This window comes from Silurus aristotelis (genome assembly GCF_946808225.1).
Source record: "Silurus aristotelis genome assembly, chromosome: 5".
Classification (NCBI taxonomy): domain Eukaryota; kingdom Metazoa; phylum Chordata; class Actinopteri; order Siluriformes; family Siluridae; genus Silurus; species Silurus aristotelis.
In genome coordinates, this window is record NC_139578.1 from 23239690 (window position 1) to 23260928 (window position 21239).

The 21239-nt window shown below is 40.4% G+C and overlaps 1 protein-coding gene across 1 annotated transcript; it reads right to left on the reverse strand.

The window, feature by feature from the left end:
* Positions 1–430: 430 nt before the first annotated feature.
* On the reverse strand, positions 431–20862 carry tnfsf10l (TNF superfamily member 10, like). Its single transcript, XM_083541115.1, has 5 exons — positions 20534–20862; positions 14275–14424; positions 7882–7918; positions 7653–7745; positions 431–5073 (listed from the first exon to the last, which is right to left on the reverse strand). The coding sequence occupies exons 1-5, from the start codon at positions 20726–20728 to the stop codon at positions 4616–4618; spliced, it is 933 nt and encodes a 310-aa protein (XP_083397241.1). The 5' UTR covers positions 20729–20862; the 3' UTR covers positions 431–4615.
* Positions 20863–21239: the final 377 nt, after the last annotated feature.

The following is a 21239-nucleotide window of genomic DNA, read 5'->3' on the forward strand; positions in this document are numbered from 1 at the left end:
TGTGTTTGTCTGATGGACAAAGAATAAGTAGGTGTGTGGTCACAGCTGAATAGGTTAAATAGGAGGGTATGTAAATTGCTCAGATGTGTGTGGTCCGTCTTTGTGTAAATGACCAAGTGTGTGTGTGTGTTTGTATGGACGAGATTGCAGGAGGGAGGACAAGGGGGTTGGGTCAGGACCCCCAGCAAGAATGAGACTGATGGTGACTCACGTTTGGCTTGTCTCAGAGAGTTATGAGAGATGTGGGGGAGGCAGATGGACGGGGGCGTGAGCTTAAACTCAGCATTAAGTCTGAGAGTGTGTGGGAGAATGTGTGAGAGAGAGAGGAAAAGTTTTACGCCCTGAGAGAACATAATGTATGGCAACCAGATGAGTAAAAAAAAAATGATGGACCTGTCTAGACTTTAAAGCATACTCATGAGTAACTGTCTCCTGGAAAACAAGCACTTTAATTGTTAGAAATGACACACGTCCCTCAAAATCACAGATCACAAAAAAACATCAAAGGATTTCTTTTCTTTCTTTCTTTTTTTTTACAGAAAAAAGTCAACCGTTAAACATTTGTACATTCTTATAGAGAGGAAACAACAGTGGTAAACAGTGCATGTTATCTTTTATCAAAGGAGAAACAAGACCCACATATTGGTGATTTAAAGATTATGAACAATTCACAAAGAGGGAAAAAAAACACAGCCCTGGGCAGAAAAAAAAAAAAGTAGAAAAAAACAAAAGCCTCTTTGTTCCGTTTTACTCACGGGGTTCGGACTACATTCATTTGTTTTGTTTTTATAAAATATGTCACCGCAACACATTCTGGTCTCGAATAAAACTCCAACAGTTCATTTATGTTTAAAATCTGGGCATTTGATAAATTGCATCCACTATTGTGTAAAATCTTTCCAATCACACACACACACACACACACACACAAACACACACACACACACACACACACACACACACACACACACACACACACACAAACACACAGTTTATGACACATTTCTTCCACTGTTTTCACATTTGGTTCCTCGCTGTCTGTCGAGAGGATGATCCTTGCTGGAAGATGTTGAAAGATCACTTTTACCCTGTCCGTGGAAACCTGTTACCTCCCACACACTAACACTCGATCACAGGGTAAGAGGGTAGTGTTTGCTTGTTTGTAGTGGAGCTTGTGTGTTTAGCCAGTGTTCCACAGTGAAATTCGAATATGCTCAACCTCACACAGTTCCATGTGCTTTAGATTGGTGTGGGGTTACTCTTGGCCAAACATGTGGCCCTGATGGGCTTCTGTGCAACCAGAGATAAATGTTTTTGCTAAGGACCCCGAAACATCAGGCTGACTGTCTGTAGTTTGAGGGCATCATGTGTAAATGGCTATCATAGTGTTTCTGGCGCTTGTTCCGTACTGTTGCTTCTCATCAATAACCGTTGAACCGGTAGCATGTAGAAAGTATTCTATGAAAAGGGAAGAGAAAGAACCAGCAAACCACTATCATAAAACAATACATGCACAAAAAAAGGTCCAGCTAGGCTCAGGCACACACAAAGAAAGAAATTCTTAGCGGGTAAAGAGAAAAAAGAATAATCTTTTAGCATACACTGTGTTGTCAAATGTATGTGGACACCCGACCATCGCAAACTTTTTGCTCAACATCACTTTCCAAAACTGTGTGAAATTTGATATGGAGTCCCCCCCCCCCCCCAGCCCTATTTGCTGTCCACCCTTCTGGATTCCAGATTTCCTAGATTTTGGGGTACGGCTATGGGGATTTGAGTTCATTCAGCCTCAAGAACATTAGAACAGTCAGGCCCTGGTGTTGAGTCTGAAGGTGCAATTAGCATTCCAACTCATCCCAAAGGTGTTTAATGGGGTTGAGGTCAGGGTTGTGTGCAGGACACACCAAACTCGGCAAATCGAGTCTTCATAGAGCTCAATTTGCGCAGAGGATACTGGTCATTGTAGTGCCATATAAGGGAATTTGCAATACTGCAGTACACAAATTAAGTCTAGACACTCAGAATGCACGTGTTTGCACGTTTCGGGGAAGGAACGCAGATTGATGTGATGGTCATGTGTCTATAGACTTTAGACAATTTAGCATATGCTGATTGAAGAATTGGCTCCATGCTAACAGAATAAATAATGAACAGCACCCTGCATTTTTCACCTACAGAGAGCAAAGCTCCACCCTTTTGCTTTCTATTGGCCACACAAAACCAGTTTGTGTATTCACAGGTCAAATTTTATCCAGCAAATCGTGTCTGTCATGTCCGGGGGTCTTTTTCCCTTCGGTGAACTGGCTTTTTATGCTGCATGTATTTTATTTGTGTTTGCTCAGACTAAATAAACAGTTCTGATTTATTGTGTTTTGTTGTAGCAGGGAGTCAAATGTCGTAAATTTGAAGGCAAAACTACACCTCTCTATACTACTGTACTGATGTGTACGCTCATGTAGATAGCTGAGATTCCTACTAAGCAGCCGAAGTATGACAATTATGTACTTTTTACTGCAGTAGTATGAGATCTGATACCAAGCTAGAGGCTTTGATTAAAAAGACAAATTACTGCCACCTGCTGGTATGGAGAGGAACAGACATGAATGCCGGTACATGTTTTCAGCTCTAGTTTTGTTTGTTTTTGAATGCACTACATATAGCATCAGGAGGTGCTCAACAATTAACCGTGTTATTGCTAGTACTTCTTGAATGTTGTGCCCAGCTTTGAAACTTTACACGAAGCTCTAAACCTTATGTGCTGCTGTGTTAAATAAATGAGATGTTGGAGATGAGTTGTTGTTTAAAGCAACATAATCATAAATCCTAGCCTAAAACCGATGCTTGAGCTAGTAATATGAAACGTAACACACATTTGATTCTGTGCAGTCCTTTTGTTTTGTTGCTCAGACTCGGCCAAATCATTTGGAGCACCCTGCCATAACCTCTGTTTTACTGATTGTGCAGACCAAGTCCTATAGCCTCGCACGCTAACACATTCAAATCAATGCAGCACTGAAAGGCACTTCGGCGTTTACGTCCGCGATGACTGATATTGCGCGTTCACGCTCGCCCAAATCGATTATGCCTGTTGCACAATACGTCTCCTTGATGCATTTACTCCTTCCAAGATGTCGTCCCAGATGGAGATGATGATTTATAACGTCTTTTTTTGTGGCTCACAGCCAAGTCCTTGAGAAAGGAAGCAGAAAGTGCTTGGGCTGTGCATTGCGCTCCTGTGTGTATTGTATATTGGCAGCAGTTTCTTTTTTAAGGCCTTGAGAATAGTGGCATTATCAGACAAATTTCAAGCTGGAGTCCAGTCATTAAGAAGAAGTAGTTAAAAAAACAAAAACAAAAAAAAAACAGACATTTTACACTGAAGTCCAACTTGGCCCTTTATCAAAAGTCCGGCCAGTTATATTACACGATTGCCTCACGCTTACTCTGCTGTCCATCAAATGATATGTATTGGCAGAGATGTTGGCCTGCTGATTTTTCTTCTCATTTGCAGTCATGCTTGTTCAGAACCTCAGTAGGTTGGAGTTTCAGCTATATGAGGCATGCTGAAAGCTGAAATAGCCACCATGTACTATATATACACACAGACATAAAACTGAGATGAGAAAGAGAAAGAAGGGATAAAGGTTACATACATGCCATTCCACTGAAAATGTTTGTGATCATGTGAACGCTGCTTTGGAGAAAACAAAGCAGTAAAAGGCCATGGGTGTGACATTTAAACTCTAAGGCACCCTGTTTGCTTAACCTTTTATACACTCTGTTTTTAAATCTCAGATGTCCAAGTGGAGTGGACTGTGTTCTTGTGGAAGGAGGGCGTGTTTGTGTTTGGGTGAGTGAGGCGTGTCTGCTTTTACAAAGCAGGACTAAAGTGGGAGTATTTGAGTTATGTGAATTTGAAAGTAAACACGTCTGTGCCTTTGAATTATTGAGTCGGATTACTTAATGAAAAGAGCAGCAAATCTCGTGCACTCGCATCTCTGGCTTACTGCGTTAAGTGAATGCATTCTGCATTGTCTCTGTATGTGTGAGTGTGTGTGAGTGAGTTAAGCGAGAGAGAGAGAGAGAGAGAGAAGGTGGTGGTATCTGTCTCTATCTGTGATTGCATGCTGCTCCACTGGTTGAACTGGCCACAGAAAATTTCTGCATCTGCACGCCATACGCCTCTCCTCTTTCCCCTGGCACGCTCTTCTCTTCCTGCATCTCAGTGTATTTAAAAAATGCATTATATGCGTTGCCCAGTGGCCCAAAGGTGAAAGCACAGTTTTCCTCCTCGTACATTAGACATGCTCAGAACTGGCACAGATAAAGCCTTCGCAAAAGTTCTGGCGATCCTACCGTCCGTTTTGCTACCGTTTCCAAGATCCACATCTTTGATGTGCTTTTAAAAATATACATACATTCTTTCGCCTTAAAGAAAAAGGGGGTCCAAGTGTCTGAACCACTTCCTTCACATATATAAAAAATCTCAATCTATTAAAGGAAAATAAAACAATGCGATGTCTGAGCTGTTGCCTGGGACCACACAAAGACAAACAAAAAACCTCCCAGTGCCTCTTGGGTAATGTAACCTCGGTGCAGTGTCTCTGATCCGCCCTCACAGGTCGAGCCGGAAAGCTCCAAAGTAGCTGGAAGAGTCCTCGGCGTGCACCATCGAAGGGGAGGAGACGGACACGAACACCTCGTCGCCAGCCCGCAGCTCGAACAGACCTCCCTGGTAGACCGAGTGCAGGGCGTATTCTGCGTCGGGTGCCCAGCACTTGGTGCCTACACCCTTCAGCAACTGGATGGGTCGCAGGTATGATGTTTTCTTGTAGATGCACTGAACCAGTTGGTGACTGGTGCCCTTCTGCTCGCCCTCGCTGGGTGAAGGGTAACGGAAGTAGACCTGTGCGTACAGGTAGTAGCGTCCGTCCTGAGGCACGCGGAGACGCCCGTTGGCCAGTGTCATGTTGTGCAGGTGGGCGCCGAAGCTCTGATTGGCCCAGGAGCGCACAGGGTGGCGGCATGACTGGTGCAGGTCCGCCTGCGGACTCGGATACTGAGGGGTGGCACCTGGAAGAGATGGAAAAGTGCAGGTAAAAAATCCAGTGTAGAATACAGAAACGGAGCAACTGGCTGAAATATCAATATGCATACACATTGTCAATTTTATATTTACAGGGTTTAAAAAAGATTGATAAATATAACTGCAGAACCTGAGGAAGAAAAAAAATATTGGCAACTATTTCTAATGAATCTAATACTGATAGGCCGGTATACATATACATACATAAATGCTCCAATAGTTACACCCTCTTCTCTTTTTTCATTCTCTGGAAGTTAATAAATAAAAAAAGCTGCTTCTCGGGTTACAGAAAAATGTAACACTTTTACCTTCCTGAAAACTATACCGTGTTTCAGAAAACTAACAGACTGCTTTACCACTGTCTGTTAGAAAGTGCTGACACTGGTAACTCCTTCCACAACATGCTACATAAACATCTCTTCACAAAAGACTTCACCATATCAGCAGTTACATCTTAACTAGTGCATTGTACGTTCGGTTAAAATGGACTTCTCCGAAATGTCAAAATGTGATTCGAATGCAGAAATCTGACCGATTGTTCAAGAAGCTTTTTACACCATGTTTCTAACAATCTGGCAGCTCAACAATAATGATGAAGCTATTACAGATTTCTTCCTCATTATCTTAGCGTAACAGGGAGAGACGAAGGAAACGAGCACTGGGATGTAAGGAGGACAGGATAGAGCTGAGAAATGCAGAGTGATGTATATACAGGATTAGTGCTGAGAGGAAGGTATGGATCAGAAGCTGAGAGAAAGCAGAAGAAAAAAAAAAGAGGAAGAATATTCAGGACAAGTGAGGAGTGAGGAGAATGGACTGAGAGGAGGAGTGTGTGTGTGAGTGTGTGTGTGTGTGTGTGTGTGTGTGTGTGTGTGTGTGTGTGTGTGAGACACAGTGGGAGGTAATCCAAACAAAACAAGCAGCATTCCTCAATAACGATTAATAGATCACACAAGACCAAGTCCATGACATATTCCAAGATTCAAATGTTTCCTAACGTCAAGCTGCTTCAGACAGGGAAAAAAAAAAACTCAGCAGATGAGCAGCAGATGTCTACATTAGCGGTTTGCTTTCATCGCCAGCTCTGTGATATAAACATTTGCAGAGTTGTGGCATTTTTAGTGTTTTGAATTTAATACGTGCCTGTAAGTGAGATTACGAAGATATATGCTATACAGTATAATAATCTTTTACTGCCTGAATTATTTTTTTTTCCGAGTGAAATCGGTGCATATCTTTGCGATCAAACAGGAAAACACTTGAGGAAGTGAAACTCCAGCTTTTGCAGTTTAATTATTGTGCTTGTGACTCACGGTGTGGAAACACAGCCATGTTTTGCCTAGCCTAGCACAAGTGTGTAGCGCTGCTGGCTAACAAAGATCAGCTGGTTCACATAAAATCAGTTGAGGACCATTCTTCTTGCACTAATATACGAAGTAACTGAAAATATTTCGAAACGTAGAAATACAGACACAATGGAAATCATTTAAACGACGAATTCGTAAATTCCATGTTTTTTGTTTCTTACGTGACCTTTTTAAACTTCTGAATAAATATCGAATGTGTTTGTTTTAGCCTTTAAACCGTTTTAAACAATTTTGAACAAACATTTTTCCCATTTATTTTGGACATTAGTTACATAGCTCAGAAAATATCTCAGCACTTAAGCAGGATTTTGGCACAACTTTCTAATCTTTGACCAGAGAGAAGTGTAAAACCTTTTCCTCCATCTGGATCACATGATTGGAGTGTGTCTGAGAAGATTTCAAAATAAAACTGTCCAATTCCTGAAAATCTGGATGTGATTGAAAAATATTTGACTAGCAAAAACATTTCATTTTGTCCTCATGCAAAATCTAAAATGTCTGAGGGGGGAAAAAAAAAAAAATCAGCTGTTTACCTTCATCTATCAAATTTCAGTTGCTGCAGGCTGAATACTGTGTACAGATCTTGTGATAAGAACTCAATTTGCTTCATAGCCCTTACCCACAAATTCTCAATAATGAATCCTTGTTTCCAGTTACGGTTCTGTGCAAACCAGAGTGCAATGTACATAAGATAAAAATTTGATGGCACATTTTCTTTTTTTCGACTGAAAAAGCCTTTTAGAGACACTTTTGAACAGAAGCAAATGTATATAAGACAGAAAGACTGAATAGTGGAATAATTCATAAAACCTATTAAAGAATAGAAGCAATAAGGAAACATGTAAAGCAAAGAAAAAACTGTGAAACTTTAAAAATATATTTGATGTACCTGAAACCATGGAGGTTGCTATATGTTAAAGTAAAGCATCTCTATGTTAAAGAAACCCCAACTTTTCCCTATTTTGGTCATCTGATATATCTCTCCCCTTTCATATGACAGACTGGGATAGGTGAAGTAGTAGTGACAACTGTAAATCAACTCCTTTTAATGTATGCGTTTAGATTTGAGTTACACTCCATCACAGAGGGAAAGTAGGTTAATTGGATAATCATTGAAATTAAAATTAGAGAGCAACAACCCTGATAATCGCCCCATTTATAATGCTAATAAATTCTTTACAAAATCATACATGGCTCACCTGGTATGCTGCTGAGTGTAAGGTGGGCTGAAGGTCTCTGTGTCACAAACTTTGCCCCTGTACTGTTGTAGCTATGTGGTATGGTTCTTGCTTCTGCAGTAGGAAAAATGTTAAATCAGTGCAGTATTGACAATGTAAACCCAAGCCCGAAGGGAAGTCGGAAGTTAATTCGGTAATCAGTTATACACGACTGAATGAACATGATTACATACAATAATTTGATGCTCACCTTGTAATGCCTGCCTGGAAATGATATTCTCTGTTACCTGCAAAAGAGACAAGACGTATCCTGTTAGCGCAGAAAGCTCCGAGAACATGCGGTGACTCATCAACATTCCTGACCATCTTATACATCTTGAGGATATTTTATCTGTTTTCTTTGTGTCTCTGTCCTGACAGGCAGCTCTATGCAACCTAACACAGTATGTTTCAGTTTGAGCCCCCCCCCCAACAGACCTTCTGTCTTATGTCTCTCACGCATTCCCTGTTTCTCTGTGCAGTTTTGGTTTATCTCAAGCTTGCCAACATTACAGCTGTATTTTATAGAGTTTATTATACAATAGAAATTAAATCCTTTTATGCAACTACACGTACACACTTATAGAACGTTGCTTTTAAGGGGTACTGGCCAGCTGTGCAGGAGAAATTGGGGCCTGAGGTAGTTCATGATGGCTGGAATTAGTTTTTTTTTTTTTTTTTTGGGTGATTTTGGGGGGGGCTTGTCTTGCTCAGGGGTTGAAATTTACAGTAACCTGTGACAGTCATATTTTATACCAGTCACCCTTCAGTATTCAGTTCATTTGTCCATGTCAGGCTGACCACGATTTGAACCAGCAACTTTCAGTATAATGGGCTTGTGTTCTAATGCCTGGAGGCCAGTCCCAACCTATGATCTCATTTTGTTTTAACCACACATGGAAACATCCGATTAAACTAATCAAATGCTTAATGACTTTCTGAGTGCATAGCTAAATGCAATTGTTCACATTATTCCTAATAATGCCCACTTTCACTCATAAGCACAACTGTAAGAGAATTCAAAAAAAGGCACGTGCATTTAATGTCTTGCAGGTGTCTGAAAGTAAAAGCTTGGATGAAGGAAGACTTTGACCGTAATGCCAAGCATAATGCTGCAAGAGACATATGCCTACGAAACACACATCAATCTTCATATTGGTATCGAATCTCAGCACACAATGGTGGGAAGACTGGAAAAGCAAAAAAACAACACTCAAATGCCTAAGAATGTCTTCTGAATGTATCAGATTTCCAAAAATTACTAAGTAGCATGTTGGGACTCAGTGAAGCAACTCCTTCATGCTGGTCTTTGTTCTTTCACACAGTGTATTAAGCGGGTACAGTGGAAAAAACAACAACAAAAAAAACATGACTGTGACTAGTTTTTGGCAGAAATGGACAAGATTTTGGTTTATTTCTAACAGGCGCATGTTTGCTAAAATGCAAAGCAATCATTTTTTTTTTTTGCCTTAACTAAAGTTTATTATCAGACTCTATTTATGGTCTGTTTCTGTTCTCTACTGCAGATGCAGAACTCCCCCCCACTCACTCAGTCCTTTCTTCCTTTTCCCCGTCTAGCCTTCAGCACGCTGTGCGAGTGCACTGTGGAGACTCTGTTGATGTTGGCACAAAGCTGTCTCGCTATTCATCAGACACTGAAGCGCCTACGCACACGCTAAAATGACATAATCTCCCCGTGACAGCATGAGAGACGGTGGACTTAAAGTACGCTCGCCTCTGGAGATCCTCTTCGTCGACTTGACACAAAATCCGCTGACATTTCCCACATGACATTGATTAAAGATATTTTAAATTGTAATATACTGCAAATGTATTGTAACTGTTGAGTTGAACACACACACATAGGGCGTTTGTGCTGTTCGTGTTGCAATCAAGTTGCTTACCCTTGTCTATGTTGAGTCTAAGTGATCTCACCATTACATCCCAGTCAAGCTCAAAATCCCCAGGATGTTACTCACATCAAAATCAAGTCCAGAATGAAACTTCAGGGATGGAAATAATAAACTGAAGTAGACTGCAGCAATGTACATGGGGCAAAGCTATTGACTGTTAAAGAAACAAATATTTACCAATCAAAGTTAAACAGCTTAAGTCGTTAATAAATGAGTCCAAAATAAATCTCTGGTCAGAGATAAAGGGGTCAGAACCGAGCCTCAAGTAGTTGATAAGAGAGTCTTAAGAAGTTGTGTAAGTGAGTCTGAGCAAAACGTCACTTCTGAATGAGGCATTGGCAATGCGTGTCTCAAGTCATAGATAAGTGAGTCAGTACTAAACCGCAAATCTTAGATAAGTGAGTGTGAGTAGAGTTTCATGTCTTACAAAAGTGAAACTAACATTCAGGTCTTATTTATGAGTCCAAGTCATGAAGTAACAAATGAGGACGCCTACACTGAGTCTCAAGTTTTGGAATAATATAATAGTGAGTCCAAGTCTGACATTAAACAAACCCCAAACAAGCGTAAAAACATATAAAACCAAGTCAGAGTACAAGTCCCGAGTCCCAAGTAAAAAACAGAAATTCATCGCCGACCAGGCCAAAATTTCACACCTGACCATCACACTCATAAGATTTTTAAACATCCATTTCCAGATTTAGTCTCTTTATGTGCTTTGATAAAGACTGTCCACTCAATTCTGGAGTGTATTTGTTGGGATTTATGAACGTTCTGCCACAACAGAATTGTTGAAGTCAGGTTTGAATGTGATTGGTGGGTGTCCACAAACTTTTGGCCCCACAGTGTAATCTTATATTAGTGTCTGAGTCAAACCTCGAATTATAGATAATGTAAAACAAGTTGAAATCAAATTCCTTTCATATTAACCATGAACGTCTCAAAATCTTAATTCCGTGTGGCTGATTAGAGCATTACATCTCTTATTTCAGGGTGTGAATGGGGGTTGCAAATTTAAGTCAGTGTTGTGTTACTTCTAGTTGCAAATTCATATCGTTATAGCTCTGTGGGAATATACTTGATTCTGCTTTTACTTGGCAGTCTGAGTACTCTAATGTCTCTCAAGTCACTCAAGTCTATTATGGTCAATATCTCAAAGGAATTTCAGTACATTTTTTTAATTACTTTTCCATAAAAGGAAAACCCCAAATAGGCAATTCGGCTACATGGCTATGTACTGTAGTGCTGATTAATAATAAAAAAAAATATTCATCAGTAAATATTGTGTCAAATGATTAACTTTGTTGGTAATTAGCCATGTAATAAGTGGGTTAAAGCAAACAAAATAAACTCCTCCAGGGCAAAACAAAACTTCCACCATCCGTTCATTTTTGTGATCATCACCACCTGCCTGTAGGTGATCCCTCGCCTGTTACATAACATAGTTAATTATTCTGTCCATAAAAGAACGTTAAATATGTAATGCCTGAGTTTATACGCATTAAAACTTGCATGAAGTTAGACAGGAAACATAATTGGTGTTCAGAGAAAACAGCTGTTTTGTAAACTGCAAGATGCTGCTGGACGAGGTCAGGAACAGGAACTACAAATGCCCCTCAACGATAACAATAAACAAACTCGGCGTGAAACCTTTGACTGCAAAGTGAGAGAGATGGACAGAGGTGCTGGGGAGTAGTTCTCCAAACACATACACAAACACACACACACAGAAAAGAATTGAGTCTCTTCTCCGCCTGAGCTCAGCAGATAATCTTACTTCTTAATAACAGCATAAGAGTACATTTTATTTTCTCGATAAAATATTTCTCCACTGTGCATTCTTAAGGAGAGGGATTAATAAGTAACAGTGGCTGTGCTTCAGGAAGAGACTTAGTTAACCATAAATCTCAAATTGCCAGACTTTGCACTGTGAAATGCTGCGGCAGATTTGCGATTGATAACAGTATCAATTAGACGAATGAAAACATATCAAACTGAAATTCCTCTTTCCCATCCACACGTATCTGCATGTTTATTTGCTGTGCATTCCTGTGTTGTTTTTCACTCGGTGCAGTTTGCTATTCATGATTGCATGTTGAAGCTGACCCAAAACGATGTCCCGCACCGCTGCACTCAAGCAGAGACCTCGTTGTTGCACTGATTCTCAATCCTGTTTAAAAGGCACCCTCTCATCCCGTCTGCACTTGTTCCTTCCCTGCACGCACCGTCGTCTTCACTTGACTTTCTAAAACTTAATGTGGGTGTTAAAGACCTGACAGTTTGCCTTCAGTCCTGGCAGCCTCCAAACATTTTAAAGATGCCTTTAAAATCTCGCTCTCCCTTGCTGCCTCGCTCTGCCTCTCTCCCTCAGAAGGTCGCCGTAGCGGGTTAGTGAAATCTGACTCTAAGTAGAACCAGCTTCGTGCGCTTCAAGAACATTTTTGGCAGGAGACGAGCCCTCGCGTACACCACAGCAGAGCAACACGAGAGCGCCAGCCGGCCCCGGCTCCATCACCTTATTAACTTCTCTTTTTTTTCCTTGCCTGGCTTTTTGCATTTCTTTCCAACTTCTTCTGTCCCTTCTTGTTCCCAAATGTCTCTTGCTCTCAGTCCCTATGCGCATTCTCCACCTCGAACACGTCTGTTTTACATTCTCCGGAAAAAAAAAAGACGGTTCGAAAATGACGTCTAGAGCTGAGTGCAAAAGTTTGTATACCCTTAGGATACATTAACCTCTTTAACCTAAGAAACGTTCAGTGTGTTGTGTTTTACAGATTATCACAAATAGCTGAAATGGTTGAATAGCGTACATTAAGATGTCAGTAGTAAGTAAGTTTGCACCCCATCTTTCTTTGCCTCATCCTTTTTCTGCTCCTTTTATGAGCACATTTCTATTTGTATTGCTAAATGTTCAATCCGCCACAATTCACTTCTAAGATTCTTTCAAACTGTTATTAAATTAAGGGTGATCTCAAAAACACCTCTCTCTGAAAGAGGTACTTCATTTTCTGTTTAATATTAAAAGCACTTGTCCTTTAAAGGAATCAACCCAAAATTGATTCTTTTTCAATAATGGCAGTTTTGAAAGTGTTTTATTCAATTAGCGGACATCTGCATATTTTCTTTATCACAGAAGGGCTTGAAATATTTATTCTCGATTTAGAATTGTATCTCGTGTTGTAGATTTAGCTGCTGTAATCAAATATTAATCATGACCTTCAAACCAATCAGATTTAAGAGTATAACAATGAAATGTTGTATTTTACAATGTATTTCTATGGAGAACAAAAAATTAGGGGAAATTCAGTTTGTATTAGTATATTGATAAATATTTGTATATTTTACTTACACTATGCTGCTGCTTTTGAACATTGCTTATAGACAGAATGGGATTTCTAATCATTTTCTCTAGAAGTACTTTCCCTATAATTCCCTGCATGCATGCGTCCAAGGGGTGTTATATTGAACTCACAATCTGTTATATGTAATATGTACGAGTGAGGCTGGGACCCCCCCCGGTTTCAATCCATTAGTAATAACTACCACGTGTGCTGGCATTCTCAACATTCTGAAGGCATATACTTAATAAACATTCTTCTCTCTTTTTCACTGCCTCGCTTGTTTTCTCTCCTGTTCAGTTGTTTTGTTTCTCTTCCTCGGTTTCATTCTCCTCCCTCTCTTTCTCATTCCTACTGCTTGCTGGACCTGTTTCTTTCTTCCTCTATCAAAGTCCAAATCACACTTGTTAAATCATGTAGGCACACGAGCAAACGCATAAACACAATAATGTGTATAACAATACTACATAACGTTTTTTTTAATTTTTTTTATCTTGCTTCAAGGACATATACATGTCCTCATAAGGTTCTTTTTTTCCAGTGGCTGACCTCTAAGTCGATGTGGGTATTCTTTCGGGAGCCATAATTGCGTCCACATCTCTCTGAAAATGGCACATGTGTTTTGAATTAAGTGCCAAATGCCTCAGTCTCCCAGCACCAATAAATTGTTTGCAGCCTCAGTCAATTAGTAGCAAAAGATTTGACAGAGCGGGAGGGGGTGACATGCGTCATAAAGTCTGTAAGTGAGGTGCAGGGCTAGAGTAAACAAAAGAAATTGATTAGAATCATATATATTTGGTGCCTGAAATGTATAAACGCAACACACACACACAGAAGTTAGATGTGTGGTCCTCCAAGATACTAAACATAAAAAAAAAAAATAACATACATGCTAGAACATGAAAACATGAACACAGGATTATCCAGATGTTCCAGGGGAAATCCAAGTAGGTCCCTTCGAGCTGAGACTTAGAGTGAAGTGGTTCATGAATAGGGCATGCTGGTGACTCACTTGGCATATGGCTGCGAAATTCGGTCACAATCATGAAATGCCTTAAAGCAATTAATGAGTCACGCATCCACATTTTATGCAGTCAGAAATGACTGAATTGCTTTGACACATTTATATTAAAAGTGATGAAGAGGTTAACTAGAAACCGCCTACTGGTTTCGCCACCCAGCCCAAACACTCGAGCTAAATGTATTATTTAAATAGCGCCGATCCGAACATTGTCGGAGTCAGCGAAAATGAACCGCCTGTCGATAAACAGGCCTGGCGACAGCCCACGTCGGCTTTGCCGCTTGCGTAATGGAGCTCTTGCGCTTCTTAACCCGTTCCAGATGTGCACTCACCTTAGAGATGTAGGCCTTGATGCCTTCAGCCAGTTTGATGCAGGATTCTCCTAAGAGCTGAGCCAGGTCCTCGGGAATATCCCGGTTTTTATCCAGGGCATTGAGCAATCCCAGACATCGCAGCTCTTCTGTTACTCCTTGGCTCTTCACCTGTTAATGCGCCAATCGCAGGAAAGATTTCATTAATCAAGCTGAATTTGTCAAATCCTCATCGTTCCTGCTAATACAAGGTTTCAGTTCACTCTATATGTGGATCGTTAAAAAAAAATCTGGATTGTGCGTGTGATGTGCCGAGCACACCGACATCCAATTCTTTCCCTTCATACACTTCACCCCTTGGCTCTTTACATTCCAATGCACCAATCTCAGAGATCATACATCAGCTGCTTTTCTTACTGACACTGTTTTTTATTATCAGTCCTATTAACCTCACACACTCTACTGCTATAAATATCTTCATCTTTTATTTTCTATTCATTTTTATGCATTTTATATCCTCTACCCATGATCTTATTTATATTCATAGGGAAATTCACCGAGAGAAATCCAGCGCACAATATGTGCTTGGCAAAGGAAGACTATAATCCGCTCGGATTGCCTTGTTCTCCGCTGTCACCGACTCGTACCCAATAAATTCTGCTCAGCAATTAAAGAACAATCCGAACAAGACAAAAGAGGTGGCTAACAAGGGAGCAGAGTGAAACCCGAGACATGATCTGTGGCCAGTTTGAACACAATTCTTGACCTTTACTGAGAAGTACATAAGGATGTGCTATGGCAAATCGAGTCAGGACATGTCCGACACCATGACTGTGAGCCAGCAGAAGAGATGTTAAATCCTGGAGGGGAGAATTTGAAATCCCCTTGCTCAGAAGCAAGTTCACTCGTTTTCTCTTCATCCACATTCACAAATCTTTGCAAATGATCTAGGAAGGAGGTCTGCATGCAATTTGAAGCCTAGAATCAGAAATTGCTTAGCGTCATGGTTGGCGTTTGCTCTTAATGATTCTTTAGCAGTTGCCTCCGGAGCATGACGGAGAGGGCATGCAGGGTGAAGGGGTCCTTTTTTTTCAGTCGGTGATGTTGCACAAATCAGGCAGTGTGAATCAGGCACCTAATGAGGGGGAAATGGGGGGGCTTTACCTCTACAACATGTAAGGCATGGGCTGATCTGAGGCCAGTTTTTTCATGGCTCATGATTTTTCAAGCTGGGATTTGGCTTGGGTTGTTCTGTTCAAAGCAACCGAAATGCTTTACAGAAAATCAAGCTCCTGTTTTATGCCTCCTACCAGTTGTTCAGTTTCTTGTCTATATTGTAGTCAATTATATAGTAAATTGTGTCAGTGACATTAAAGAAATGACCTAAGTGCAGCTTGTGGTTTTCTTGTAATGGGCAGGGTTATGATTTGTGGATTTTTGTTAGGACTGTTAACGTTCTGCCTCGTTCCTGCCAAAATGCTGGAGCCACTTTAATATTTTACTGTCTACTTGACAAATATGTCCAAGCTTGTACAAGTTTATGCTTGCTTACATTTTATAGCAAACAAACAAACAAACAAAAAAACCCCCCGAATTCTACAAGTAGCAGGACAAAAACAATTGTTTTGCAATTCTGTATCTGACAGTATTGTCCAAGGTGTGGTTTATGATTGGGTGCCTGTAATCTAGGGCATGGCCATGCTTTAAGATTGTACAAAACAAGCTGTTACATCAGAACTTCACAGCCAGCCATGCTTCCTTACAGAAACTGTGCAGCAGGCTCCATAACTGCATGTAATGTATAACATGGATATGGTAGTAAAATATACAGCAAGGTGCTATAAAATCAGCAGCAGTAACATGCCGGTTGTAGGGATGCAAGTGCGGGGTCCAGAAAGGGTGCACGAGGACTTCTTATCCCAGGGAGAGTAGCAGGAAATGAGGAACAATGCTCTAGTGTTACTCCTGGTTTCTGGAGCCGGGGGAAGAGTGAAGTGGACCTGCCACTGCTGAACTTTATGCTTCACTCAACATATCGCTATTTTTTTGGGGAAGGATTAAAACAAGAAACCGGTCATGTAACTTAAAGCCATGCCAAAATCTCTCGCTTTCTCTCTCTCTCCCTCAATCTCTCTTTCAGTTTGTCTCCTACCCTCTTAGCCATCTTTCAGGTCTCATTCACACCCAGTGTCTGTCAATATTTGTCTAATTATTTTATTATTATTTTTGTATTATTCTTGTGATGTCAGAAAGAAACAGCAGGAGTCATTAGGGTTTATGGCGAAAGGTTTTTGTGCTGCTCTCTGTTCCAGCTCGTCTGCTTAGCCTCAGCATTGGGAAACTCTGCCTGAGGGAGAGCAGGTTGTCTGGGCAGGCAGGACAAATACACTCAGAAATCAATCTTCTTCATTATTATTATTATTATTTAACTATTCATAACCCCGGTTATGTATACTTTAAGAGGAAGAAGTATTTAAATCCTTTTCTTCTACTAACAGCAAAACTTACTTAACTTTCCGACTTCCTTTCAGTCCCACGTCTTTATTTCAGTGTTATAACTCGTTATCTCGACTTTATTTTCCGAATTGTAATACGATTACTTAGACACTATAAAACAATCTAACAATAAGTCTGTATTATTGACTTTAAGTTTAAAAACCCTGACAGTAAGCAAGTCAGATGCTTCAAAGGAATACAGCTACATCCAATATATACGTCTAATATATTACTATAGAGAATTCATTTAAAACGTGATAATAGTGTCAAATTCAAACTGTCAAAAGATCCTCTATTACTATTACAGAATTTCATCAATGTAAGTGTTTGCAGTTGAAGTAATACGTAGAAATAACAAGTTAAGCTGAAATCACAACACATTAAATCATAATATTGACAAAGCACTTAAACATGTTTTACAACTTGTGTTGTGGGGCTTCTGTATAATACAACCGAAAAGCCTTCCGGGTAGAGAGTTTCCTCTCATCCCTGTGTTTCTCAGAAATCACTGCATGACATGGAGTGCCTGCTGATAAGCCTCAGCGATGTAGTGAAATTTTAAGTTTTGCTTCAGTACGTCTCGACGTCTCCGAAACGCCCGATCTCGCACCTGAGTGAACAAGCTCAAAGGCAATCTCAAAGACAAAAAAGCCATTGTCAAAAAAATAAATAAAAAATCAAGTCAAATGTTACTACAGGAAACTCTACTTTTCCGCATAATCTCCTTTCTTTTCCCTATTCTCATTGGCTCGTAAATCTCTTAAATGACCGGTGCAGACGGGGGGAGGGGTTTGAGACTTCAATGAGACAAGGCATTTTCAAATAAATAGTGGTCATTCGAATGGCTCTCCGTTCTGTTCTTCTTTCTGTTCAGTTTGTCTTCAGTTCGGGTTCGTTGCAGAGTGTGCTTGCGGGAATACTAACTACAGGCCTGACAGTCGAATCAACCCGATATCCTGCAGCCAGAACCACAAGAAAGTTCCTATTAAGGCAGTAGGGCGAATAGAAGAGGTAGTTTTTCCCCTAGATTTTTGATTTATTCAAAAATCAGTCCAGACACAAGCCGCTCTTGGACCGAGTAGCAAACACATTTAAATCTTAATGTGTTGCTTATTGGGTCTGGAAGAATGCAGCCTGTCCAGCCTTTCTGCCTTTCTCGGCTCTGAGCACACTTGAGAAAAAAATGTATGATGGTAAAATGTTGTCTGCCTTCCCTGACGTTTTATTTCCAGCACAAGTGAGGGCCTTGAGAGGCGAGAAGAACCTGCTGTGCATGACTTTGTCTCTCTAATGGGCCCTAATATAAAGATAGCATCTATCTGTTGGTGTAAACCGGAGGTCCAGTTAACAACTGCACCTTTTTATCGGGCTAATATTGTTCTTATGGGTTGTGATAATGTGAGCCTGAACAGAGATGTTTACATGCATTTAGAACAACAATGCTGACCGGCTGTCCCAATCGGCCACTCCGCTAAATGTGAGTGAGGGATATTTACATTAGCTTTAAAAGACCCTTCATTAGGTTGCAGCTGGTCAACATGGGGAACAAAAGAAATTCCTAAAATAGTACAAAGGTTTCCTTGTGGTGACTGGGGTGAAATTTTATTTTGTAGTTTTGTGTAGGAACACCATTAATTATATATCAATAGATTGCCCTCATTAAAAGATCCAGATTTAAAAGTGTATTTAATATTGGAATTGCACAGATGCAGCTTGTGTTAATTTAAGGGGGAAATAAACACACTTTTGTGTACTCTGAAGTACACGCCGAGTGCTAAAGATTAAACAAAAGTCTGTATAAAACATCATACATATTGGTTCCTTTGTTTGGGCAACATTGTAGTGCTTTATTTTAAACTCTGCGAAACAGTTTAGTTTCAATCTTGTGTCTCATTGGAAAATAATCCAAGTCGTGCTTGGGGCTATCTAGCTTGGCGTAACACGAATCCACAAAGAAAGGAAGCCTAATTTAGCTGCATAAGACTGTTCTGCATAAACCCCAAAGGTACAGGCTGACAGAGAAAAGCAAAAGCGTGAGTATGATTTTTTTGTGGATATTGGCAACAGAAACTGTCACACAAAGGTTTTGACAGAGTTGCTGGGAAAATCTAAACGCTGTTTGTAGGATAGAATTTTACACCAACTTTTGTTATTGTTAGTGAAGGTTTCTCTCCCAGAGCACCTGGAGCGAAGTCAGATGACATGACGAAACTTCAAAAGGGTGCTGACTTGCAAAAAAAATCCCCAGCAACATGTGGAAGTGGGCGCACCAGTCATGGGTTCAGGAGAGCACCTTGACGTACCCAAAAGCAGTCTGAATCCATTCTGGCATGCACCTTCACACTAGACAGCAGGAAGTAGACAGAAAAAGTAAGCCTTTGGTTCAATGCAATGTTAACTCTATAATCCTATGTGAGTGTATTTCCCTTTGGTCAGTTTCCAATGGTTACAGTCTTTGTGTCTGACCAGAAAGGGAAAACCTTTTTCCTACTCCATTCCATTGAGTGTCACAGAGCCCAAAAAATGTATCCTATCATTCTATCTATTTACAGTATCTATAATTTCTGATTCGGATCTTTATTTATGTCTTGTAAATGCAAAACCGGCTGTATATGAAGTTCCAAGGAATCGGACGTCTAGAATTTGTAGGTCAATGTAGCTGAATATTGCTTATCACCATGTGACAATGAGGAAAACAGCGATGCATTACACATCACTCCGTGACCAAAACCAAAACTGTCCTTGGTGTAGCCTCAGTTGCTTACAGTCGCTTGCTCTCAAACCGCAGCGTCTATTTTTGAAAAAGAATTATGGCTATCTCCTGGCAAGCTGGGGAAAATCCCCTCAAACTATCAAAAACAGTACAACACAATCACAAGCCCGAATGTAACAAAACAGCAGTATAGTTCCCCACTTCACATCACAAACTACAGCTCTAACAAAAGATCTGAGATTCCACTAATAAAATATCCAGTGCAAAGATTTATAGCGTTCCTCAAGGATTTGTGTCTGGAGTCCTTATTTTTGGCAACAAAGAAGGAAGCATAAGGAAGCATTTGTATCTGTCCTGCTCTATCAGATGCTTGCCTATGTGAAAAGTATGCATGGGGACAAAAGAAAAAAAAAATACCTCTGCATTACTAATAGTCATATATATATATATATCTCTCAGGTTTCAGTGTATAAGCTCAACAACAACCTCCTTTTGTCTAAACTTGCTAATCAGGAAAAGATCCTAAAGCAATTTAGTGTTTTTAGACATGCAATCAAAACCACATTAATCATATTTAGTATTATAATATTATTACTTACACTCCCAGGAACATGGTACAATTCTGTTTCCTTGTTGCTTGCCTTATACCATCAGTTTATACATTCAGTATATATTGTATTTTACATAGAAAATATTTACATTTAGTGCAGTTATAAATGAATGATGGTACTTATTTACCTTTTACCAGTTTTTAAAGGTAGATTATATTGGCATTTTTAGGGTGAGGTGTAAAAGTTTACTAGAGGTTCCTATATATATATATATACACACACACACACACACATACATAATGTACAAAAATGTAGAAATTAAACTTTGGACTGGTTTGGATGACACACACACACACACACACACACGCACGCACGCACGCGCGCGCGCACACACACACACACTGTCAACTTGCATTGCGTGGTAAAATCACTGAGATGAAAAACACGCAATTTCTTGCAAATAAGATACAATAAAAAAAAAAGAAGAAAGTTTGTGAATGCATGAGGACAGGAAGCTTACCTGGGACAGGGACATGTTCAGGTAGAGGAAGAGTCCAGTGGTGGAGGCGATCTGCAGCACCACCACCACAATCACCACCATGGCGAGCCACAGCTTGGACGGAGACTCTCTGCGGCCGCTCGCCGGCACCATCATGTAGGTAGTGGACTCGCTGCTGACGGAGCGGAAGTAGTCCTGGTTGGGCTGAGTGGCCATGGCATTCCTGGGCTCGAGTGACGGACAGGGCGAAACTAGGCGCGTGTGCGGAGGAACTCAGCGCTCATTGAGCTCTGTATATATGAGTGTGTGTGTGTGTGTGTGTGTGTGTGAGTGATGTAGGAGGGCCAGTCTCAGACCTTCTCTGGGTTTTCTTGGAAAGCCAAAGGGAGGCAGGGCGAGTCTAAAGCGCGGGACGTGTCTCAATCCACCCACACGTCTTCACAACGTAGATGCCGTCAAAAGACGCGTTATTGCTGGAAACCGAGTGCACTAAAGTCTTCACACGTGCATATTTTGAGATAGAAGCTAAACTTCAGCTTCCAAACTTCTAATGATGTGTTTGCGATCTGCTCTGATCTTTTTTTTCTTTCTAGAATTAAGAATGCTTTCTATCATTTCTTCTTCTTTCTTTAAAAAAGGCTTCACAAGCTTTTCATGTATTACCTTGTTTTGTTTTGCATATTAATTATACACAAAGTTGTCATGAACGCACACATAATTAACACAC

Coding starts and splice junctions, on each gene's coding strand:
- tnfsf10l (XM_083541115.1), bottom strand. CDS start 20,728: ATGGCCACTCAGCCCAACCAGGACTACTTCCGCTCCGTCAGCAGCGAG. Junction 14,425..20,533: donor TGAACATGTCCCTGTCCCAG/GTAAGCTTCCTG, acceptor GCGCATTAACAG/GTGAAGAGCCAAGGAGTAAC. Junction 7,746..7,881: donor TTCCAGGCAGGCATTACAAG/GTGAGCATCAAA, acceptor TTCCTACTGCAG/AAGCAAGAACCATACCACAT.